The sequence below is a fragment of the Harpia harpyja genome, chromosome 1 (genome assembly GCF_026419915.1).
Source record: "Harpia harpyja isolate bHarHar1 chromosome 1, bHarHar1 primary haplotype, whole genome shotgun sequence".
In the NCBI taxonomy this organism is placed as follows: Eukaryota; Metazoa; Chordata; class Aves; order Accipitriformes; family Accipitridae; genus Harpia; species Harpia harpyja.
In genome coordinates this window covers 90,966,602-90,992,603 of record NC_068940.1, presented here as the reverse complement: position 1 = coordinate 90,992,603, position 26,002 = coordinate 90,966,602, and the positions used below count along the sequence as shown (strand labels likewise).

General features: G+C 42.8%; 1 protein-coding gene across 1 annotated transcript; it reads right to left on the bottom strand.

The window, feature by feature from the left end:
• Positions 1–8,293: 8,293 nt before the first annotated feature.
• LOC128149544 (uncharacterized) lies at positions 8,294–24,077 on the bottom strand. The gene is given in 7 exon segments (XM_052804868.1): positions 8,294–14,087; positions 14,383–14,564; positions 14,668–14,871; positions 19,064–19,224; positions 21,583–21,736; positions 23,968–24,043; positions 24,045–24,077. Coding segments are annotated over 7 exon segments (6,369 nt in total). The 3' UTR covers positions 8,294–8,528.
• Positions 24,078–26,002: the final 1,925 nt, after the last annotated feature.

Below are 26,002 nucleotides of genomic sequence, written 5' to 3'. Positions count from 1 at the left end.
ATTTAAAAGATGAAGACAGACATTTCTTCTGTGGAGTGCTAAACCCTATTGTTTCTGAAAAGCACTTGGCATTTCTACAGGCAAGTAACTTGGCAAGTCCAGAGAGAGCAATGGATTTCTTGCATTCAGCTGCTCAGCTGTGTTTTCTATTGTCAATTTGAGGTGTTAATTTCAAGCTCAGAAAGGAGAAATAATTCCAGTGCTCTTCTACAGGGAGGAGCAGCCTGTATTTGCCTAAGCCATTTGAGACCTTGTTTCTTGTAAACCTAGCCTGGCTTATCCCCCTACTGTCCCAAACTCGCCAGCTGATTCTCATTTGCATAGAGATGCTGAAAATAGCTTTCACTTCTTCATAACTCTGCCATGCAGATATTTAAGGAGTGCAAATATTGAACAATCTCTTCACTGATGTGATGTACACACCCTTAGAAGCAAGTTTAATTAACCCCAGTTGATTTTTAATGAAGTCAGTCTTCAGAGTAAGCACTCATGAATACTGCTCAACTGATGAACGGTTAACTTGATAAATAGAGCAGAAAGAGTTTTCTTGTTTGAAACTGAGCTGGGTTTGCAACCATAGTATGGACCATCTGTTCTGATTTACTACACTAGTATTTATAGCATTAATCTATAAAATACAGCCATAATAGTAATTCAGAAATGTCAATGAAAATTATTGAAGCTGTTCCTACCACGGTGGCTTTAACTCTAGTGTTCAACAACTCCAGTGTTTCCATAGATTTTAATTACTTCTATGTATCTGAGGTGATACATGTCTCAAGTTGTAAAAAACCTCTGTTTCTCACCTTGAGACTATTGACTTTATGACCAAAAAAATATGGATCTGTATGTTCAGTCCCCATGTGACAAATTCCAAATGTCTTGCTGCTACGTGTGTGAAAAATACATGACTTCTACAGTATCATCCTCCCATCAGAGAGTGCCCTGGGAATTGCTGCATATTCATTTCTAGTCTAAACACCAGCTAATGAGGAGCTTGCCATTAAATCAGAAATCCCCTTCTGAAAAACATAACCTTGTGTTTGAAGACCTGGGCTATTTTATTCACTATTCTACTGCTGCAAAAAATACCTTGTTGCTAATCACAGGCGAGCTCTTGTGTTTTTTAAACGTTAGGAGCCCTTCCCATGAGTTTTTACCCGCACTGTTAGCTGTGAGTAGAAATCTATTAGCATTAGCAGGTCTACTCAGTTTAATAAGGGGCTTCTGACTGCTGTAATGCAGCTTGAAGCAGCAAACTAAACAGATTTTTCTCTACATAACATTTAAGGCAACTCAAGCCCTTGTTCACTGAAATTATTGGGAACAAGTTTTTTCAGCAGAAAAGATTTCAGATACGTATGGTACATAGCCTAATATGTGCACATGTATAGGTCTGCACACAAACACCCACCTTTAATCTTTAAAGTACAATGTTACTTCATGGAGAACAGGATTAGAGTCTCCATGCTAAAAGGTTTTAGATCACAGCAACAGACTGACTTATCAGGAAGACAGCTCACGTTATGCACATTTTTTTCCCTGTGTGGTTATTACCTGGATCATAATATTTTGATATTAAATCCTTCAAATAGTATTTCTACCATTTGAATTTTGTCTGCTTCCAGAAATTGTCAGTTCCACCACCTCTTGGCTTCATTACCTAAAAAGCAGAATAACCAGCTATTTTCTCCTTCAGTTCACATATGGAAGCAAAGGTACGTTATGTCAATATGAAACATTGCATTCTTCAGTTTTCCTAATGGTTTGGCAATAAATTGCATCGATGACAAGAAATTACAGTTCTGCACAAGAGCCTCTTCTTCATGTTCTGAGTATTGAAAAGAAACCCACCACCTGGATGAAATTTTCCTTTACTTCTACATGAGAAACATAAGGGTATCTTTCTAAACCACCACCGTGGCTCAAGTGGTTTCATCAGTTGTCATCTGCATTGCAAGCATGGACAAGCTACTCTTCTGCTGAGGGCTGATACATGCAGACTTGACATAAGTAACACCGTAATGAATTTTGTCTGACATTTCCCGTACTCAGCCCCCTGTCCAGTTGCACAGACTTCTGCCAAATATAGGCCAGAAGGCTAAAGATTTTCCATCCATGCCTTTGTAGGTTGAACTTCTGTGAATATTCAACAAAATCAGTTTGGCTGTCTCCACAAGAGCACTATGTGCACTAACTGCCCCGGATTCCTCCTGTTGCCAGCAGGGAAAGCAGGTATTTTAGAGGGGGGAGTCATCAGGACTCATTCAAATTTATTTAACTTTTTTTCTTGGATAGAATTTCTTTTTTTGGGCGGGGGGGGGGTCATGATTGACTTTGCATCAAGGATGTCACTCTCTGCTAAATCCATCCTTGAAAACAATACAAGAACAGGTCAGCTTCTTTCTTCCAGAGTCACATGTTGTTGTCAAAATTGTCAAAACTAACATTGCAGCTGAAAAGAGCAGCCTGTCTGCTGTGTGAGGTGTGCCAGCTACTCTCATCTCTGTGAGGGATTTAATACAAAGTACTGTTCTCACTGTAGACTAATCTAGAATGATTAGGTCTGAGCTGAAGAAACTAGCTGGAGAGGGTCTGTGTTTGAAGCAGTAGATAAGACTTGTCATCTCTTGATGAATTTCAGATGGTATATGAAGTTACAGGTAGTGACTGCATGTGTAGAAATCGTATTCTGTATTTGGCTGATGCATAGGATTTGCTTTTAAGTTTGCAATAGAAAATGCTTTCTTAGAAGTATGAAAATGATGTCTTATAGTCAGATTTGAAACTGAATACATTGCTCTGATTTTTAACCAAAATAATTTTTAAAGTATGTTGGAATTTCCAGAATTGGCTTACTGCTACATAAGTATCATTAAATTTGTCTCTCTGGGCACTTCTTTCAAAAGGGTGGGGTAGGTCTTCCCTTAGAGCATGAAGGGTGGTCAAAAGGGACGTAAGGGGGAAGAGGGAGATCAGTCACAGGCTTCTGAATTGATCACTGTTTCTTTACAAGGCTGTATTTAATGTGGTGGTGTCAAACATTCCCCAAGATCTGAACTGATGGAGATGATCAAATCCATCTGCCAATGGATTTCACAGAATCACAGAATCACAGCATGACTAAAGTTGAAAGGGTCCTCCAGAGGTCATCTGGACCAACTCCCTGCTCAAGCCAGGACACCTAGAACCTGTTGCCCAGGACCATGTCCAGATAGCTTTTGAATATCTCGAAGGATGGAGACCCCACAACCTCCCTGGGCAACCTGTGCCAGTGCTTGGTCACCCTCACAATAAAAAAGTGTTTACTGATGTTCAGAAGGAGCCTCCTGTGTTTCAGTCTGTGCCTGTTGCCTCTGGTCCTGTCACTGGGCACCACTGAAAAGACCCTGGCTCCATCCTCTTTGCACCCTCCCTTCAGCTATTTATATACATTTATAAGGTCCCCTGCGAGCCTTCTCTTCTTCAGGCTGAACAGTCCAAGCTGCATCAGCCTTTCCTCATATGTGAGGTGCTCCAGTCCCTCAATCATCCCAACAACCTCAGTTGTCTGAAGAACTTCGCTGTAGCTCTCCAAGGATCCTGCAAAATGTATGTCTTGTCTTGTTATTAATGCCAGCATTTCTTATAACTGTCTCTGAGGTCACAGGTGCAAACACTAAGTAGCAGAGTCAGGACTACATTCCACCAGCATCATAGGAACAGCCTGTTGAGTAAGATGTGTCTTAATCTGTTGACTACATTAATTAAAACATTTACATAGATCCATTTAGGATACAGCATTTTTATTTTACAGTGATAATAATGTTTTGTGCAGTAACAAGGTATCACTGAGGGAAGCCATTATCAGCAACATTGCCACTATCAACTGAATACCTACTTCTCTGGGGTGTTATCTGAAGAAGAAAATGCAGGTTGGGTTCATAAGATCCTGGGCTCAGGGCCAAGGTAGCTCAGCTGGGACCACGGGGAGAGGTTCCCAGAGGCACTGCGGGGAGGCCGTGGCCACAGCCAGCCCTGGTCCTGGGGAAATGCTTGTAAGCTGAGGCTCCATCACCTGGCCCCTGCCAGAGCTACGGCGACCGCTGTGTCACGGTCCTGCCGCAGCCGGGCTGTGGCCCCTGATCCGGCTGCAGACCACACCTGCGGGCCGACATGCATGTTATCAGGCATTACGTGATCCAGGCGAAACAACAAACAGACATTGGCTTACTTGCAGGAAAATGAAGTTGTTAGTTCAGCCTGCAAGCTCCTTTTACGCAACAGGGGGATATTTTGATGACTTGCCTGGGGCAGAAAGCAAAAAGTGCATCCATGAGCACATTTTCCAAAGAAACATTACGGCTCTTTGCCATTAATTCTGTATTTATGTCACTGCTGTTTAGAACATATCTGACTAATTGCATTTACGGTTGTACTGAGAGAAGGAGAGACAGATGTTTTAGCATTTTGGCTAAATATTATATCACTTCAGGCTCTGACTGGAAAAATTAATAGTTTTCCAAGTACTGTGCCAGAGTCACGATTGTCTTATTACTGAATATGCATCCTGCTAATGGGATCCTTCCTCTGATAACAGGATTGAGAGTTTGGAGACTGAGAGCACAGAATCTTTAAAAATACACCCCATGTAGTTAACGCTATCTGAGATTAATTGCAAAGACCAAACAACATTGTCACTAAAAGCCTTCTGTTAAACACAGATACAGATTTTTTTTTCACAAGTAATTTATCTAATTACAATTCAGATTTTAAGCAGAACATAATTTTTCAGGAAAAATGACAGCTACAGCTTTCTTCAAACAATCACATTTGACAGCAGTTGATAAAGAAAAAAAAAACAACCTTTTAAACTAATTTAGAGGCATAAGCAAGAACTGCAAGTTCCTGTTTATGTGTTCCAGTTACGATGTTTGGTAGTACAGAACAGCACTCAGGACTTTGTCACTGCTCCTACAGCACTGCAGGTTGCTTCTGTGTTTTTGCAGTCCATTCTGTTGCTTGTGGGTAACTTTTCTTTCTCCTCCAGCTCATTGCTGCTTTCAGGACATCAGACACACCTCTGAGTTAATGTGTCATCTGTGTGGATTTTCCAAGTTATTTTTCTGGTCATATGTGCTATGTATTTGTCAGACACAAATGAAAGAGTAGTCAGTGCTCTGCCATTACTGTCTTACCCTGCATTACAAACTGCTGCTGTCAGAATAGTCAATTGTATTTGTCCTGGCTGCAGCTGAAACTTGCTTTGCCAGAGCATTTTTCAAGATCAGGTTTCTCACTATACTTTCGGGGGCTGGCAATGGTCTTGTTTTTATTTAAATATTCTGGCCTCTGGGACATTTACAGCAGATCCACAGAAGCAGTCAAAACCAAAACACATAGAAGATGAAAGCTCCTTCAGCAATACCTCAGAATACAAGTGCCATCAGTAGATTATGAAAATCCAGCTTTCACAGTGGAACAGTGGAACAGTGATTGTTTTGGCAAGAGAGAGCCAAAGAGCAGCACTGTCTGCAGCCAGCCAAAGTTGGTGCTTCAGTCTCACAGATCAGACCTGTCTTTATCATGACTAAAATCAATAGGTTCAGTTACAACTGCACAATGTGGAGATGTATGAAGGATTCTCATGTCTACTTAACAACACAACTCAGCTGCCTAGATTTGTCAACATATGTACCAGCCTCAGGAGCTGGGGATGCAAGCTCTGGAGTCACCCTGCTTTGCATCACCCTGTTAAGCTCTGGCTCCCTTCCTTCTCTCTTCCCCGTTTCTCCTCTACTTTCACAAAATCATCTCCATTTCTGCTTCCATCAGCATAACGCAATAGTAGCTTACAAAACACAGGGTGAATGACTTTGTTTTGGAGTGACAACAGATTGCTCTTTCAGATGTAGGGCATCATCAAACAACTTATTCAACACCACCTTAAAGCAATAGTAAGATCATCTACATAAAAATTATATGAAAATTTTCAATGTGCTTCATGTGGTTATAGCTTAATTCTTAGATTATCAAAGAAAGTATCTGGGCAGAGTACAACAATCACAATACTAGAAGCTTATTGGGCAAATAAAAGCATATTTAGAGAAATAGACCTAATGGCCTTCAAAAATAAAAACTTGCCTTTAAAAAAATCTAAACAAAATATTCAAAAGTCTAGAAGCTAACAATTAACTGGCTTGAATATATTTTTTTAAACTATGTAATAATGTGTCTCCTTAAATAGTGCAGTTGTCAGCCTTCAGCTGCTCTCTACACAAGAGGCATTTCTGTGTCCCAGCCAAAGCTCTGCTTTCCCAAAATCCAGCAGGGAGGAAAACCCATCTCCCACTGATCCTTTTCCAATGTCCTGTGTCTGCCACTCATGGGTCCCTAAACCCTGCTGGGACTCCTCCCCACTGCCTGCCTACCCTGTGGACCTAACCATTGGTGGCTCCATTCACGCTGGGCCTCTTGCATAGATGTCTGCCACTGTGTTTTCCCTGAGACACCCCATCCTGCACCCATGAGGTGTCCCAAGGCTGGGCAGCAGCCCAGAGCTGCTACTGCTTCTCCCCTGCTGCCACATCAGCATTGAGTGGTCTGGCAAGCCCCAACCAGCTGCTGGGCAGATGCGGCAAACCATCAGCAGACATCAGGGCTCACCGCTTGGGTTTTTGTATTGCAGTATACATCTGCTCGCTTCAGGTGAGCCTCTGGCTGATGAGTTTATGGGTGGAGCAGGGGGGGTTGGGAGCTCAGTTTGATGCCAGTGGCAGCAATAGATGCCCAGAGCCTGGAGAGGGATCACAGGTCAGCAGGAGAGCACCAGAAGAGCAGCACAAAGGAATTCCAGCCACTCCAGCCAGCTGGAGTAAGTCCAGTAAATCAGCTTCTTCGGGGGCCCAACTTAAATACCTCTATGCAAACGCACGTAGCATGGGGAATAAACAAGAGAAGAGAGGTGTGGGCACGCCTGCAGGGCTATGATCTCATTGGCATCACGGAGATGTGGTGGGATGGCTCCTATGGCTGGAGTGTTGGAATGGAAGGATACAGGCTCTTTAGAAAGGACAGGCAGGGGAGACAAGGAGGGGGTGTTGCCTTCTGTGTCAATGACCAGCTGGAGTGCATGCTGCTCCGCCTGGGGATGGATGAGGAACTGACCAAGAGCCTATGGGCCAGGATTAAAGGGAGGGCAGGCTGTCCACCTGGCAGCTAGGATGAAAAGGACCAGGAGTTCCTGATAGGCAGTGGACTAAGCACAAGTTCACCACACACACTGGCAGCAATGAAGGCTAACAGAAGACTGGGCTGTATCGACAGGAGTGCAGCCCGTAGATCAAGGGAAGTGATTCTTTACCTTTACTCATTACATCACACTGATGGTGTAATGTACACCACACTTTACTCATCACACCACATCTGGAACCCTGGTCAGTTCTGGGCCTGCCAGTATAAAAAAGATATAGATAAGCTTGATTAAGTTCAGCAGAAGGCCATCAAGATGCTTGGGGGCTGGAGCACCAGAGCTATGAGGAAAGGCTGAGCGAACTGGGCTTGCTCAGCCTGGGGAAGAGGTGGCTTCAGGGGGACCTCATGCACTCAGTGCATTCTCCATGCACTGGAGAATACTACCAGAATGACAAAGGACATCTCGGGGTGAATGATAATTAAGTATAAAAGGGAGAAACAATAGAAGGACCCTATTCCCATATTAAGAGACTATAAACAAAGTTTCCTTCACTGTCTTTGGGGAAAAGTCTGCATTTTCTCACTGGAGTAAAATAAGGGCAGGTATTAGGATTTGGCAAAGTTAAACTAGGAGCTCAGATGAGGGACAAAAAATTAAAATAAGACTAAGATACACTTTAGGTTTTGCTTTTTAAACTTTTTTACTATTCTTGTTTATTTGGGCTTTCATAAAAAATGGTTAATTAATAAAGAAAAACAGTTGCTTTACTGTATGCTTTGCAACTGGTAAATTTTTAACACTTTGCAGACATAAGGAAAAAATTAAGTTTAATTTTTTGAGAAGAAACCTTTGAAATTCACAATATCTGGCAGTCTTTCAAAAAGGTGCCCATATTTATACACATTTGATAATATGCAAAAAAAGAATAACCCATTAAGAATACAATAATGACAAAAATGGTGATAATTCTATGTTGCTTTACATGTACATTCATCATTTAGAGGAGCAAACATACTGTTTTCATCAAGACTTTAATATGGTTTAAAAAATGCAATGTTCATTGAACATACGAATTTACCAAATGAAAATGTGTATGTATTAACCTACTTATTTCCAGTTAAAAATATTGAAAAATAAAAGTAAAAAATATTGAAAGTAACAAGTCAAACAATAGACTGAAATTAATATAGCTAGTGCAATGGCAGAAGAACCTGGTGTGGGTTTTTCTGGGTTGATGAAGAACAGTACATTCAGCATCACCAGATGTTCTACCCTGTCTGCAATGACATATTCTGAGATACTACAAAGGGTTCAGGTATCTTCAAAGTTACACAATTCCTGAGTGAGAAGACTCCTATAGCCAGCTCCCATTTTCTCCACTTTCAACCGCAGCATTTTGTTTCTCAACTATTCCATTTGCATTGCTTGTTTCTTCTAAAAGTATTACTACACTTGACAGAGTTGTGTGAGGATCAAGCAGTTTCAGAAGAGGTATGTCCACCTTTCTCTCTTGAAAGACACGGTTCTGAATTGTCATTGCTAACATAGAGTCTATACCCAACGATGAAAGTGGTGTATTCATGGTTAGTTCATCTGGGTTCAATCCGGTGAGGTCGCTCACCAGTGAGGTGATATAGTCTTCAGATTTGATTAAGGCAGTATCCTGGACTTGAGTTTCCTCAGAGGTTTCAAGCTTGTTCCTGAATTCTTCTGACATAAGTGATACGAAGCGACTTTTGAGTGAAATAATCCGAGAAAAAACATGATGCAATAACGCTTCAAAGTTTAATTTGATGACAGCTTGCTGCGGGTTATTCATAAGTAAGCTCTTCCTGAGATACTCATTGATTTCATGCACTTGCAGAATGTCTATGCCCTTGGATCCCAGAATGTTCTGAATATGGTTTTGATTGAGCAGTACGCCAAGGTTCAAAGCACCCCAGTTAATGGATTGGCCTGAAAGCCCATGGTTCCTCCGGTAGAGGCAGAAGACATCCAAGAAAGAATTTGCAGCTGCATAGTTTGCCTGGGTGGAATTTCCCAGAAAGGAAGTAACAGAGGAGTAGCACACAAAGTAGTCAAGCTCCTGGCGTCTGGTAGCCCTATGAAGATTTAGTGTCCCTGCTACTTTTGGGTTCAGCACCTTCTGAAAGTCAGCCAAGTTCAGAACTTCAAGATGGCCATCATGTAAAACAACAGCACTTTGAAATACACCTTTGATTGGACTCCCTGCAAAGATGTTCACAATGGACTGGAAAGCTTTCTCAACATCACTGGTCAAAGTAACATCACACTGCACAAACACTACTTTACTCCCTTTATACTGCTGCTGCAAAGCCTTCATCTCTTCTTGCTTCTCATTGCTTGGAATTTTCCTGGAGAGTATTGCAATATACCCTCCTCCATTCTCGGCTATGAATTTCACTGTTTCAAAGCCAAGACCAGTGAGCCCCCCGACTACTACGTAAACAGCATTCTGCTTAAACAGCTGCTTGGGGGATTCATACAATGGTATATCTGAAAGCATGGTGATGTCCTTCTGCCTTCTCAGTACAGCAAGTGGGACAGATTTGCAGGTAAAATAGGACATCACAGAGTTTATCCTTTCAAAGTTCTCAGTCTGCTGAAAAACAGAACCTGATAGATGTCTAAACTGTTTCATATCCATGGAACTGATCCATGCATTCACAGTCTTTTGCAATTCCTTTAGAGGTGCTTTCTGAAAAATGCTGCTAAGTGTAAAGATATGAAAGCTGATATTTTCATGATCAATTCCACTGACATCCTGCATACATTCAGACTGTCTATTGCCACACACTATCACCACATCTTTAAGAAAGTACATGTGGGCCAGATCCTCCTGAGACAGTCTGTTTACTGGAGGAAGAACAACAAGGGCATTGCATAAGTTTATATACTGGAACTTATCAGGAGTGGGCCTCGCAAGTACTGTTTTCCAACCCATCTCTTCTGCTGCCGCAGAAAGAACATGGCACAAAACTGATGATGGCTCTGTAGAAATAATACCCAATGTTCTGCCATGTTTCCCCTTGGGTAATCTCTGATTGAAGATTTCCCATGCAATGATAAAGTATGACACACAAGGGACTTTCTGAAAGCATGGGAATTTCTTTACATTGAAACAAACTGTTCCTGGAATCCGAACTCGGGATGATGCAGCAGCTGGATAACATGAAACCACATGATCTCCCACTTTTACTTTCTTCACATCAATGCCTGTTGCTGTTACTATGCCACTGAAATCAAGAGCTAAAAGTCCGTGTTTGTCTACTGCTTGTGAATTCCAATACAGCGTATTACCAAAGTTACGACTAGAAACACTAACGGGAAAATAATCTTCTGAGTGGAGACATATTTTATCCACTTGAATTTCAACACTCTGTTTGTCAAGCTGAGTTTCAGTGCTGGTGGATAATTCAGCAGACAAGTCTTTTGCTGCATACGGATCGGAAGTGTACAAAGTGTATGTTTCTGACTTCTGGAGAGATCTTGCGGGTTGGCTGTAATCTGCATCTACAAAAGGTGTGCGTCTGATTTCAGCCACATAAGTTCTTCCTTGGCTGATGCAAACCTCTGGGTAATCCACACCTTTGTATTTGACAAGAACATCTGCTAGCACTGAGATGTCCAGGGAACTGGAAGAGCTGAGGTCAATCATCTGAAATGTGATTTCTGGAACTTCAATGACACAAGTTCTGGTCATGCCATACAATGCAAACCCACAGTTAACATGATCTACGTATCTTTCTGTTGTTCTGTAGGTGATCACTCTGAGAGAACAGCGGGACATTTTCTCTCTTAATGCCACAATAACTTGGCGATAGGCTTCACAACACTTTGCCAATTGGTCTACCACTTTGCTTGGGAAATCTTCATTTAACTTTTGAATTCCCCACAGGAACAGAATTTCATCATAATCCTCAACCTCTGCTCTCATTTTATTCTGTGTTTGGCCTTCCAAGAGGGCTTCCCAGTCCTCATACATAACATATCTCGAACCAGGGTGCAAATATTTTTTGAGCTGCTCAGCTATCCCAAATTTGTCAGCAAACACTAGGACTCTGGGCATAGCCCCCAGATGTCCAATTGTCTGTGAAAGAGAGACTTCTTTCCACTTGTTTTCAAACATGAACTCATTGTCTCTGGAAGATGCTTGCTTCATGAAAGTGATGGCAACGCGCTTGAGTTCAGCCAAAACAGAGCCATGTTTGTCCATAAAGCATCCACAGACCTCTAGGCAGTTCCCAATGGATTTGCTTGTTCTCATATATATCATCATTTCTTCCTCCAGCGGTCGGAGCACCACCAGGCTGCCTATCCCTGAAGGAAAGCCTGCTCTGGACGGGAACGTCCTTGAGGTCAGGACAGCGGTCATCTGCAGAAAACAGTCGAGCAGCACTGGATGGATACAGTAGTTGTACATCTCGCTGACGGTCTCCTTGTTCACCTTTATGCTTGTTATGGCTTCCTTTAGTTCCTGGCAGTAATGCACGTCACTGAGCTGCCTGAAAATGGGGCCGTACTGAAAGCCAATCCGAGACAGTGCTTCATAAACCTCCTCTCTGCTAACCACTGACCTGCATCTTTGATAGATGTCTTGGAAGGAGATGGTGCTTTCTTCCACCACAGCTTCAGGCCCCTTTGTAACTTGGCCTGCAGCATAAACTGCATTGGAGGAAGAGAGTATCTCAAAGGCTGTCAATGCTTTTTGTGGACTCAGCTTGATACTCAAGACTTGGGAACTCTGTGTGAGAACACACGGCGCAGAAAAACTGATACTCATCTGGCAAGTACTCAGAGGCACTTTAGGTCTTGAGCTGCTCATCACAGAGGCCAGACCAAGCTCCACATAAAAAGCACCAGGGACTAAAGCCACACCATTGTTCTTGTGCTCATATAAATATGATGTTGAGTCCTGAGACAGCAGGCAGCCAAACTCCATGTTGTCACTGTTTATGCCATAAATCAAAGGATGACTGGAGCTGACACCTCTTTGGTTTGCTTGTTGATGGATATCTAGACAGGTCATTAGTTTTTTGCGATCAAACTGATATCGCGGAATGGCCACTGGAACACTTTGATACCCATTATAAAAGTGCTGCCAGTCGGGATTATATCCCAGTTCAAACAGATTTCCTACCAGGGTGAAGAGTGTCTGATACTCTGCATCAGTTTGCAAGGAAGAGAACACCTGTATGCCTTTTCCTAGAGTTTCCTTTATGCTTCGCTGCAATGCTCGGTGAGGACTTATTTCCACAAACACCACATTCTCCCTGTCCCTAACTGCAGTTTTGATGGCTTGAGTGAAAGCAACAGGCTCACGAGTATGCCGGGCCCAGAATTTGCTCTGAGCAAAGTCATTTTCAGTAGCAGCCATCCCAGTCAGTGTTGAAATCACTTCGACTTCCCCCTTCTCTTTTTCTAAAGGCTGTATGTTCTCTTCCAACTCCCCAAGTATCATATCCATGCTGGGACTGTGGTATGCAGCTGGGACACTTAAAACATGAAGAAAGATGTTTCTCTGGCTGAAAGCTTGAGCTAAATCTCTCTGGACAGCATCCACAGAGTCTGAATTCCCAGACAAGGTGCAGGAAACTGGGCTGTTGAAAGCTGCAATGCACACCTTTCCCGAGTAGGGATGCAGACGTTCAGCAATCTCTTGAACAGGGATGTTTCCAACCACCAACATTCTGCCCCTGGCAGTCTTTGCCTGCAGCCTGCTCCGGTGATAAATCACTTTGACTGCATCTGCCAGGGAAAGGTACCCAGCAAAATGCGCAGCAGCAACTTCCCCTACTGAGTGGCCAACAGCAGCGACTGGCTTAATACCCCAGTATTTCAGAAGGGAAGATAAGGCAACCTGCAGGGTAAAAAGCAAGGGCTGGGAAAGCTCTGGATTCAACAAATCCTTTGGGCTATGACCTCCTGCTGGCAGGAGGCTGATGGGAGCGTGTTTCTGAAAAAGCGTTTCTATTTCCTTACACTTGTCTCTGAACACTGGCTCTGAGCTCAGCAGTGCCTCACTGAACTCCTTCAGCATTACACCGTTGCCACAGAATACAAACACCAGCTGTGGTTCTGCCTTTGACATGGCAAGTTCAGTGCTAGCTGCTGACATAAGCTCTTGCTGCAAGTGTTGGAGAGAATTTGTGACAAATGCTTTTCGGTACCTGTAGTTGGCATGGCTTCTTCTGCAGGCAGACGTATAGGCCAGGCTTGGGAGAGTTACAGAATTTCTTGTGCTCAGCTGGTCAGCTGTATCGGTCATTGTCATCTGAAGGGATTTACTTGATGCTGCTGACAGCAGAACTAATTCAAGGGGCCTCTTAAAGGCAGGAAGAGGCTCTAGCTGCTTACCTTGCCTGACTACAACGTGAGCATTGGTTCCTCCAAATCCAAAGCAGTTGATGCCAGCTACTCTTCCATATTCACTGGATTCTTCCCAGGGCTCTACTGTTGTGGGAATTGCAAGGTTTAATTTATCTGTATCAATGCTGCTCACCTCCTTCGAGTAATGCAAGGACGGAACAATCTTTCCATGATGCATCATCAGAAGCACTTTGATTAACCCTGCTGCTCCAGCAGCTGATTCAGTGTGGCCAATATTTCCTTTCACTGAACCAATTTTCAGAATGGAAACTTGTGAAGACCTGTTTTTACAAATGACACTACCTAGGCTTTCAGCTTCAGTAGGATCCCCAGCGGCAGTTCCTGTACCATGTGCTTCAATGTACTGCACAACTGAGGGATCAACACGAGCTTCATAAATGCTGCGCAGTAAATTCTCTTGCTCTATTTGAGACGGTCTTGTGATTGGAGTCATGGACCTACCATTCTGATTTACTGCACTGATGTTTATAACACCCCAGATTTTGCTGTAGTCTTCCTTTGCCTGTTTCATAAAAAGGTAAAATTATCTTTAATAATCTCATGCTTTCTCTGTGTAGGAGAAAACAAAATAAAACAACAAAACCAAGAACAGACAAGAGTATGATACTAACTTCTAAATGCATGATCACTTTCCCGTGGTAGGGGAAGTGCATAAATGCTTAATGCTTAATAAATGCTTCATTACTCTTAAGCTTGAATTAGAAAATCTTTTCTGGAAAAGTAATCGTTAGAGCTGAAGATACAAAATTCAGGTAAGCAACCAGTCTTATTTTAGGCTGCTTCACAAGCAATCTTACCTTTTTCAGTGGCTTGAGGAAAACAACACCACAGCCTTCTCCCCTTCCATAGCCGTCTGCCTTTTTGGAGAAGGGTTTGCTTATTCCCTCTGGAGAGATCATTTTTGCTTTACTGAGAGATACAAAGGTGCGGGGATCTATTATGCAGTTCACTCCACCACAGATTGCTGCCTCACAATCTCCTGAAGTAAAATAGAAACATACACATGTTGAGAGGTCCAGGATGAGAGACAGAAACAGTAGCAATCCTAATTTTGTTGTCCAGCATCTCTTCAGTCCCATTACCTGATTTAATAGCTTGTGAGGCGTAGTGCAGAGCAAAAAGAAAAGACGAACATGCAGTATCAATAGTCAGTGATGGTCCAGTCAGATTAAACGTGAATGAGACCCTGTTAGCAGCAATGCTCATTGCTGTTCCAGTACCATCATAATGATTTATTTCACTCACTGCTCTGCTTGTTATGATTTCATAGTCTCGATTCATAAGACCTGTAAAAACATCAAATACGTGTCACATTAACCCAAGCAAACAAAAGGGATGGCAGCTCTAAACCTGATAGCGTGTTTTGGTTTTCTGTTTTAATAGTAAACTACATGGCATCAGTGCTCCTATGGTGAAGCTTTGCTTCAATGCAAGTGTCGTGGTTTAACCCCAGCCAGCAACTAAACACCACGCAGCCACTCACTCACTCCCCCCCACCCAGTGGGATAGGGGAGAAAATCGGGAAAAGCAGCAAAACCTGTGGGTTGAGATAAGAACGGTTTAATAGAACAGAAAAGAAGAAACTAATAATGATAATGATAACACAAATAAAATGACAACAGTAATAATAAAAGGATTGGAATGTACAAATGATGCGCAGTGCAATTGCTCACCACCCGCCGATCAACGCCCAGTTAATCCCTGAGCGGCGATCCCCCGCCCCCACTCCCCCCAGTTCCTATACTAGATGGGACGTCCCATGGTATGGAATACCCCGTTGGCCAGTTTGGGTCAGCTGCCCTGGCTGTGTCCTGTGCCAACTTCTTGTGCCCCTCCATCTTTCTCGCTGGCTGGGCATGAGAAGCTGAAAAATCCTTGACTTTAGACTGAACACTACTGAGCAACAACTGAAAACATCAGTGTTATCAACATTCTTCGCATACTGAACTCAAAACATAGCACTGTACCAGGTACTAGGAAGACAGTTAACTCTATCCCAGCTGAAACCAGGACAGCAAGTCAAAGGCAAAACTCACAGCCATTTCCGTTGGACCCAACTTACACAAACATACCTAACACTTCAAATTTCTACCTGCACAGTAAATGACAGGATTTTCCTGATGGCTCAGTTCATTCTATGACGCAGTTAAGCTCTGTGTAGCCTGCTTAGAGCCCTCTATCTTAGTTTGAGAGTGGGTTTTGGTTTAGCTATGGAATATATATTAAGAAGTTGCAATGAGGATAGCTGGTATATAAACATACAAGACATTAGCTAAAGTTTCTCAGATGTACCAAATTAAAGGTCACAGCATAAGCTACATTCAATGCTTTTTATTTACCTTTGGTTTGCTCACTGTGATCCAGTAAGACAGACAGAAATAGAAAAGAAGAACAGGGCCTGTGAGAGGAGTTGTGTCCTCTTTCTGAGAACACATATGCTTGAAAAACAGTGGATCCCCAAGTCCACAGGCATGTGTGGAAAATGCAGTACCTCTATTCAGAGAGCAAGGAATAGTCTCCTCTGTGAAAGAAGAGCATGTCTCAGACTAAAAGGTAATCTAAAGAGTTTGCCCCTATAGTTATATCAGCCCAACTATGACAGAAAGCTCCTCTGAAAAGAGATACAGATTACACCAGAAAAAGTGTGCTGTTATTCTAGCTCCTTGACTGAATAGAATAGAATAGAATAGTTCAGTTGGAAGGGACCTACAACAATCATGACAACTACCTGACCAATTCAGGGCTCACCAAAAGTTAAAGCATGCTATTAAGGGCATTGTCCAAACGTCTCTTACACACTGACAGGCATGGGGCATCGACCTCCTCTCTAGGGAGCACGTTCCAGCATTTGGCCACTCTCTCTGCAAATAAATGCTTCCTGATGTCAAGTCCGGACCTTCCCTGGTGCAGCTTTGAACCATTCCCATGCATCCTGTCACAGGATACCAGGGAGAAGACATCAGCACCTCCTTCTCCACTTCCCCTCCTGAGGAAGCTGTAGAGAGCAGATTTTGCCCCTCAGACTCCTGTTCTCCAAACTAGACAGACCCGGAGTCCTTAGATGCTCCTCACAGGGCATGCCTTTCAGCCCTTTCACCAGCTTTGTTGCCCTTCTCTGGACACCTCCTTTTTAAACTGTGGGGCCCAGAACTGCACACAATACTCAAGGTGAGGCTGCACCAATGCTAAATACAGTGGGATAATCACCTCTTTTGACTGGCTGGTTATACTGTATTTAATGTACTAGATCCTTTTCTGCAGGGCTGCTCTCCAGCCACTCCTCTCTCAACTTATACTTGTGTCCAATGTTACTCCATCCCAGGTGCAGAATGCGGCATCTGTTCTTGTTAAATTTCATGCCATTGAGGATTGCACAATGCTCCAATCTATCTAGACCCCGCTGCAAGGCCTCTTGTCCCTTGAGACAGTCAACAGCACCTCCCAATTTAGTATCACCAGCAAACTTAATAATGGTGCATTCAACTCCGGCATCCAGATCATTGACAAAAATACTGAGCAGAACTGGCCCTAGAACTGAGCCCTGAGGAACACTGCTGGTGACTGGTTACCAGCCAGATGTAGCCCCGTTCACTACAACCCTGCCCTGCCATTCAGCCAGTTCTTCACCCAGCACACCGTGTACCTGGTCATCTCACAGTTGGACTTGTCCAGAAGCATGCTGTGAGGGACAGTATCAAAAGCCTTACTGAAATCCAGAAAAACTACATCCACCGCCTTCCCTTCATCCACTAGGCAGGTTACCTTATTGTAGAAGGATATCAGATTAAACAGAACTTTCCCATTGTGAACCCATGACGACTGTGCCTGATGATTGCATTGTCCTTTAAATGTCTTTCAACAGCACCCAGTATAATCTTCTCCATAATTTTTCCAGGTACTGAGGTAAGCAGTTGGACAAGTGCACCTTGGTAGTATACTAATATCTACATGAGGATTTCTGCTCGTTTAAAAGGATCTCAACCCCCACAGCACCTTAACCAATGTTATACTGGAAAAAAGCGTAGGCCTGGCTTGAGAGTATCATTCTTGGAAAGGGTTGTGTTGAGGAGGCAGTTTAACTGTTTCCTGCTTCAACTTCAGTGCCTGAAGACACTAAGAGAAGCACCCAAAGTAGATACATGAATTATATAGGCATAGAATCATAGAATGATTTAGGTTGGAAGGGACCTTGAAGATCATCTAGTTCCAACCCCCCCCTGCCATGGGCAGGGATACCTTCCATTAGACCAGGTTGCTCAAAGCCCCATCCAACCTGGCCTTGAACACTTCCAGGGATGGGGCATCCACAACCTCTCTGGGCAACCTGTTCCAGTGCCTCACCACCCTCATGGTGAAGAATTTCTTCCTTACATCTAATCTAAATCTACCCTCTTTCAGTTTAAAGCCATTTCCCCTTGTCCTACCACTACATGCCCTTGTAAAAAGTCCCTCTCCAGCTTTCTTGTAGTCCCCCTTTAGATATTGGAAGGCTGCTATAAGGTCTCCCTGGAGCCTTCTCTTCTCCAGGCTGAACAACCCCAGCTCTCTCAGCCTGTCTTCATAGGAGAGGTGCTTCAGCCCTCTGATCACCTTGGTGACCCTCCTCTGGACTCGCTCCAACAGGTCCATGTCTTTCTTATGTTGGAGCCCCAAAGCTGAATGCAGTACATGAGGTGGGGTCTCATGAGAGTAGAGTAGAGGGGGAGAATCACCTCTCTCAACCTGCTGGTCATGCTTCTTTTGATGCAGCCCAGGATACAGTTGGCTTTCTGGGCTGCAGACACACATGGCCGGGTCATGTTGAGCTTCTCATTAACCTACACCCCCAAGCCCTTCTCCTCAGGGCTGCTCTCAATCTATTCTCTGCCCAGCCTGTATTTGTTTGGGCTTGCCCCAACCCATGTGCAGGACCTTGCACTTGGCCTTGTTGAACTTCATGAGGTTCGCACAGGCCCACCTCTCAAGCCCGTCAAAGTCCCTCTGGATGGCATCCCTTCCCTCCAGAGTGCCAACCACACCACACAGCTCGGTGTTGTCGGCAAACTTGCTGGGGGTACACTCAACCCCGCTGTCCATGTCGCTGACAAAGATATTAAACAGAGCCAGTCCCAACACCGAACCCTGAGGAACGCCACTCGTCACTGGTCTCCACTCAGACATGGAGCCATTGACCGCAACTCTTTCAGTGCAACTATCCAGCCAATTCCTTATCCACTGAGTGGTCCATCTGTCAAATCCATGTCTCTACAATCTAGAGACAAAGATGTTGTGCTGGACAGTGTCAAACGCTTTGCACAAGTCTAGTCCATAATGAACTTCTAGAGTAGCCTAGTAATTCTTACCAAAAATAACCAGTAGTGTCATAGCACAGTAGCCTTATATCTCCAGTGTTAGATACATATGTAAAGTTTATGAAGGAGTACTCCAACCTTTGTGAGGTTCAAACATACTTTCTTCACCATGAAATTTTCATCTTACCAATAAAAACACCTGTTCTGGTGCCACTGACAGCTTCTACAGGGACTCCTGCATCCTCCAGGGCTTTGTATGTGCATTCTATCAGTAACTTCTGTTGTGGATCCATGCGTTCAGCTTCCGTATTATTAATCCCAAAAAGGTGGTTGTCAAATGAATTAAATCTAAAATACACAGACCAGAAAATAGTACAATATATATACAATATGCATTTACTTCTAGACTCAAAGTACACATTTTTTGCAATTTCATGAAAAGCAAAGCAGTAACCTATGTTTAGGCCACAGTTCCCATTTATGAAAATCAGAAGAAAATATTTACAGGCCAAGGATGTTTTATGTCCCACCACAAAATATGTATTTTTATCAATGATTCTGCACTTCAGAGTTATGAGCCCACTCCTAGAAATTTTTATTCAAATGGTTATTCCACTAGTACCAACAGGACTCAGATTATGAAAATTTTCAGAATGAGACTCCCTCTGCTGTAACGTGGTCTTAGCCAACAAGTTTTAAACAAATATTGTCTTCTAAATTATTTTAAGGCAATATAGACCGATGCTTTACAATTTAAAACCAATAAGCAGAGGATCAGCTCGGATGCTTCCAAGAGATACTCATACTTCTCTAATAATAAATTGAAAATATTTTATCGGTGTATGTGCGTGTTTATCTTTAAAAAATTCTTCAAAGTAGGCCCACACTTACAAAAGACCAAGCCCAGGCTTAATCTTGTATCCCAAGATCAGATTTGTATGGCCATCTATCATTTCTTGATTTCAGTGGAGAATTCAGTATCTAACATGGGACTAATCACTGAAGTAATTCTGGGTCCTACAATTCAAACCTGCTAAGTATTGTTTTCAGGAGACAGTAAGATTCCTTCTGTGCATGTGAACTTCTCGTTTGAATAAAGGTCTACAGCCTGAGGATTTAAGGTGAATGTGGATTTAAAATAAAAGACACTTATGTTGATCTTTGTCATGGTGTAACCCCAGCCAGCAACTAAGCACCACGCAGCCGCTCGCTCTCTTCCCCCCCACACCCAGTGGGATGGGGGAGAGAATCAGGAAAAAAAAGTAAAACCCGTGGGTTGAGATAAGAACGGTTTAATAGAACAGAAAAGAAGAAAATAATAATGATAATGATAACACTAATAAAATGACAATAGTAATAATAATAGGATTGAAATATACAAATGATGCACAATGCAATTGCTCACAACCTGCCGATCGACACCCATTTAGTCCCTGAGCGGCGATCCCCCCCACCCCCACTCGCCCCAGTTTATATACTGGGCATGATGTCACATAGTATGGAATACCCCATTGGCCACTTTGGGTCAGCTGCCCTGGCTGTGTCCCCTCCCAACTTGTTGTGCTCCTCCAGCCTTCTTGTTGGCTGGGCATCAGAAGCTGAAAAATCCTTGACTTTAGACTAAATGTTACTTAGCAACAACTGAAAACATCAGTGTTATCAACATTCTTCTCATACCGAACTCAAAAACATAGCACTATACCAGCGAGTAGGAAGACAATTAACTCTATCCCAGCTGAAACCAGGACAATCTTACTGTAATTTGCTATTCTTCATTTGCTATTAGTCATAGCCCCCATGCAGCTGTACCCATATCTCTGGGATAATTTGACATGAGGACACAAGTGAAGGGATGCATACTGCAGTTTGCACTGCCAGATTTTCTCTTTACACTAGTATCTTCACTGGATATTTGTACATACATAATCCCTCAGTATTATGGAGGAGTGGCTCAGAATAAAGAAAAAGTTTCTTTTTTTAAGACATGACAGTATGAGCCTAGACAAAAGCAAGATTATTATGAAATTATGAATAGTTCAGGTTTACAAGCAAGCATAACACTCAAATTAAGCATAAAATCCCCTTCTTGACTATCTAGCAAAACCAGACTTCCTTAGTTTGTCTCTAAATTGTCACATCTGCACGTGAACTAGAGCTACTTGTCCCCACAAGCACAGGATTAGGTCCTGAGGTCCAGCAAAGCTGGCTAACCTTCAGGCTGAAACTGGAGGAGACTTACCAGGCAGTTTTTACAGCTCAGAGTCCATACTCCATGACCTCCTATAGTCCACAGTACTATAGACAGTACAAATTATTTGACAGGCTGGAGACCACCTCAGATTCAGTATATAACCCCTCATGCATAATGCATGTGTACTTCTGTATACCCAAAATGCAGACAGCCCTGTCACATGACAGGTGACATCTCAATGGTGACTATGTACATACATGTTGGATTATGTAATCAAAGGTCATATGTGTTCCCAGCCATGTACATATCTGCTTGACACGGCCTGCAACTAAATTGATGTCACACACCAGGAATTCCTGCAGTTTCACAACTGCATGTTCATCATGTGAGATAAAAGAAAGCTGGTTCCTAGGTCCCATTTATAAGCTTTCCCTGTGCCTTGCACTCTCTGAAAGGCTGGACACGTTAGTCTAAGTACAAAAAAAATCAGTGGCACAGCTGAGTAACAGACTCACTCATTCAGAAGAGCAGCTCGCGTTGTACATATTTTTCCTGGCTTGTTATCATCTGGATGGTACCACTCTTTGGCATTAAATCTCTCGGGGGGGATTTCTACTGTGCAGTTTTTGCCTTCCTCCAGGACTTTCCAGAAATTGTCAATTCCATCACCTGTTGTACAAAGGTTTTAAAGTAGATTAATTTATGTGCTCCCCCTCCCCATGCAGACTCAGAAATGCACGCTCAGTTACAAGGAACTCCCATGTATAAATCTAGGTTGCTCAAGTAGAATCACCAGAGACAGAAATGATCATTCTTTGGTGAGTGGAAAATGGAAAGGTATGACTGATCCCTTCACTGCTTGCCTAAAAGCAAAGGAACCCCACAAAATCCTTAACTTTCTGCTGTCCCCATTTCCCTACCACCTCACTGCATCTACTATATACAGGCATCATGTCCTTAAGGACCACATGGGTAGGATGAAGTCCTTCTGTATCTGTACAGCACCACTCCTCAGGCAGCTCCACTGGCAGCAAAAGGTCATCTCTGGACATTAGCTCTTTGAAGACAGACTGAGCTTACAAACACCAGGAAAATGCCAGAGGCATTATCCTTTGTCCCTAACACTAGAAGGGCATCTAAATCAAACATAAAAGTATGCGTATATTCAACACTGACAGAGCTCATCAACACCTCACTCCTGGATTGCAGGGGACCCTCTCCTTAGTGGTTGAGATCCAGAGCTCCAGCTCCAAGCTCTGAGGATATGGCTAGACCCTCTTCTTAGCCCTGAAACCAACTAACATGGCATCCACACAGTGGCCCACATTTCTCCTCCTCCCAGCTTCCACTTCCCCCAACATATGTAGTGGCCTCATCCACACTCACTCTGGAAACAGTCCCTTGCAGGTGCTAACCTGTGGCATGCCCAAGCACTGACCCAGACAGCTCTGACTGACATGGGTCAGCGCTGGGCTGTGGACTGTGCTAGCAGTCAGTAACAGTGATTGCAGGACGCCCTTCCCACCTAAGTCCTCCCATGGTTAGTCCATCATCATAGACACAGCCTCAGACACTAGCCAGACACGATGTACTTTTAACAGCTCCCAGTGCTCAACAGTTCTTTTGAGGCAAGTTCAGAAACGCAGTCCTCAGCATGCACCATGCAGATCAGGACATGTGTTCACTTACTGCATGGTGAGGTAATTAAGAACAATGTTTCTGAAGAGAGTCCCTTTACTGGCATGTCTGGACCAACAAATGGCTTGCACCAAATTAGTATTTAATGCTCAGGCAAGAGACTGCTGTTAGGTATTTACTAGCACTTTACTAGATTCAGAACCATTCATGTTTGCTCACAGTTACCTATGGGCCACATAGTTATCGCTGTACCACATATACCTATTGAATCTTGGACAAAGTGAAGCCAGGAACTGAAATGTGGTGAGGGCAAGAAAGAAAACATGGAAAGGGAGAGACTAGCATGGTCACCTTTAGGGCTGAACACCACCTTGCAAGGATAGAACTGTATTCCACTCCCTGGATTATTTTTGGATTTTTAAAATCTGTCTATCTAATGTAAAGAGTATGGACAGTTTGACAGTAGCAGCCAGAACCTAGAAATCACTCACAGCTACCTAAATGTCTCCACCGATCTAATCTCAGTCAACCATCTAACCTCAGAATATAAAGTCAACTCTCACTTTCATAAGGCCTAATTATAACTAAAATTGTAAATATGAGACTACTGTAACACAGGCTGCTGGCTTTTATTATGGTAGGCAATATCGGTTCTTTACTGAAGTCAGCTTCCCATCTTGTACAAGAGGCAGTATTTAGGTGTGTATTTGTAAGAGGCATAATCTAACTAGAGACAGAGCTGTATTTATCTAGCCCTGCTCTCTTCTGGAACCTTTCAAAGTGAATCCTTGAAGTGCAGTAAAATCCATGAAGTGTAATAAAGGAGGAAGATTTCTTTTAGGAAAGGGTCTTTTAGGAAGACCCAACCTATTTATATTACAGGCAGAGCTGGTGATACTGACAGGCCCTCAATCTGTCCTGTCCCTATAGATGCATAGTCCTACAACAATGCACAATCATCCAGCCAGTGCAGGTGCATAAAGCTCAAATCATCCGACTCACCCAGTTCATTTGTATGAGTTTCATGTGTGCAGCTGAATGCCCTGCCCACAGCTAGCACTGCAGGTCTGTCAGTGGACAAATTTGAACCAATCTGTTTCTACCACAGCGTGACCTTTTAAAAATATCCTACAAGTAGCAAAGCAATGAATTCTACAAAAGTAAGGGAGGAACGTGTTGTTTCCCTCCACCTCAACCGTAACGAGTCACTGTGCTTTTCAATGTTCACTCAGCAGCCTGCTTTGCTTATACCCAAAACTTACCTCCGGGAAAGTTGCATCCTATTCCCACAATAGCAATTTCATCTCCAGTCTCCATCTCCTGGGCTGCATAATACAGGCATACATGTCAGACAGCTCAAACAATTATGCATTTATCATTAAATAAATATTAGGTGAAAAGGTGAACCTCCCACAAACGCACATACTTGTTCAAAGTTTGATTATCTTGAATGACCTATTATTGGCTGTGATGAGAAATGACACTCCCTACACATGACCAGAGCTGTGCAGTATTTTTCTTGTTGTCTCTACTTTTAGAGGAAAATCCCTAATACACCAGACTTCCTCATTCACAGACACGTGCTTTTTACTGTTAACCTCTGCTATTCCTGCCACCAGCTGATCTGCTCTTGAGCCTCTCCCCAGGTCACTCCTGCTTCACTTCTTGCATACAGAAGTGAATTGTGCATTGACCAAGGCACACTTTCAGCTCTATCATCTCTATCCTATTCACAAAGGAGATCTCCCGAACAGACTCTGCAAACTGCCAGTTAAAATCAGACCATGTAAACAGGCAACAGACAATCAAGTAGCTGAAGTAACAAAAGGTGCGTCATTCAGAGCTCTGCTTTGCTGGATCCCAAGGCTGCTTAGCTTTTGTCTAAATCAGCTTCCTCTGTAGTCAGAGGTTAACCCCCACAGACCACGCTCAAAGCCACCAACAGCTACAAGATCTCTCTCTTCCTGACCATGCCCAGTCTCCAGGTAGCCCCACTACAGCCATAAGAAGAACTGGCCTTTCAGCTCATTTGCAGCTTCCCAGGGAAAGCTTTTTGTTGTGAAGCAACTCAAAATAAAATGTGATTTTTTTCAGCAAATCAGATGGCAAAGAAAAAATTGTTTGGGATCAAATTACATACCTCAGTATAGAATTTAAAGCTGATTTTTTTCCTTAATTCTGGGAAGGGAACTTGTGAGATAAACATCAGTTCGATTCAATTGATTTAGAACTCACTAGGATGCCCCTTCAGAACCCTTCAGTCCTCCTGGGCTTGCTTCAACCCACAAACAGAAGAAGATTCATGTTGAAAGGGATTTTTGGGGATTCTTGGCAGTGGTGATAGATTCTTATCTCAGTGATACTACAGGAGGTCCCAAAGAGTTCTTCTCAGTTATTGACTGACAGCAGTAAAGCAGAGGTGAGGCTGTTTTATACCCACACACATCATTCATAGTTACCATTTCTTGGAGGTTTGCTTTGAAACATGAAATTAAAAATGACTGCTGAGATTCACACTTTCAAAAATTTACTTCTCAGTTCCATTAACTAAGACAGAGAAAGTTAAAAGGCCACCTAGCAAAAATAAGGAGACCAGAATCTGGCTTTCTAGCAGTAAATTCTATTTTACCAACAATACAAATTCTAAAAAGCTATGAAAATTGTTTTCCTTTAGTTCTTTCAAAATTGTCTATAATTTCTATGTTTTTTCTATTTCATATTTTAATTTCATTGCTAACCTAAAGCTGCAAAGCCCAACATAGATACTTTTATCACAAAGGTACTTTTAAGCGTTGTTCCTAAGTTAGCACTTAAATAGCATGTAATAGAAAAGTAAGGACCTTACGATTATAACATAAAATATGTCTTTGACATCTATAGAGTTATCCAGTGAGCTATGTAACTCTTACCTTATATCATCCCAGTAGGGTGTACTAATAGGCTGAGTCTGTGGAAGTTGTTTATATAGGATTCTGTGAGGTTTCTTATTCAAAGGCGCATGCTAAAATGCGGTGAAAATGTTAACGCCTTTCAAAGCAAAAAAAGCAAATGAGTCATCAGTGGCCCTGACTAAAGTTCAAAACTACTTCCCTGAAGTAGTAAATTCTTGATGATACCAGGTTTTACACCAGGACAAGGGTAAAATCTCTGTCTTATCTAACTTCTTACAATTAGCAAAACAATAAATTGGAGATATCTTGCCATGAGATAGCCCATAAAAAATTATGATCTTAAGAATATGATTTAGAAGACTCTGTCTTTAACATCACAACTCAATTCGGTTTGCTCTTAATATCA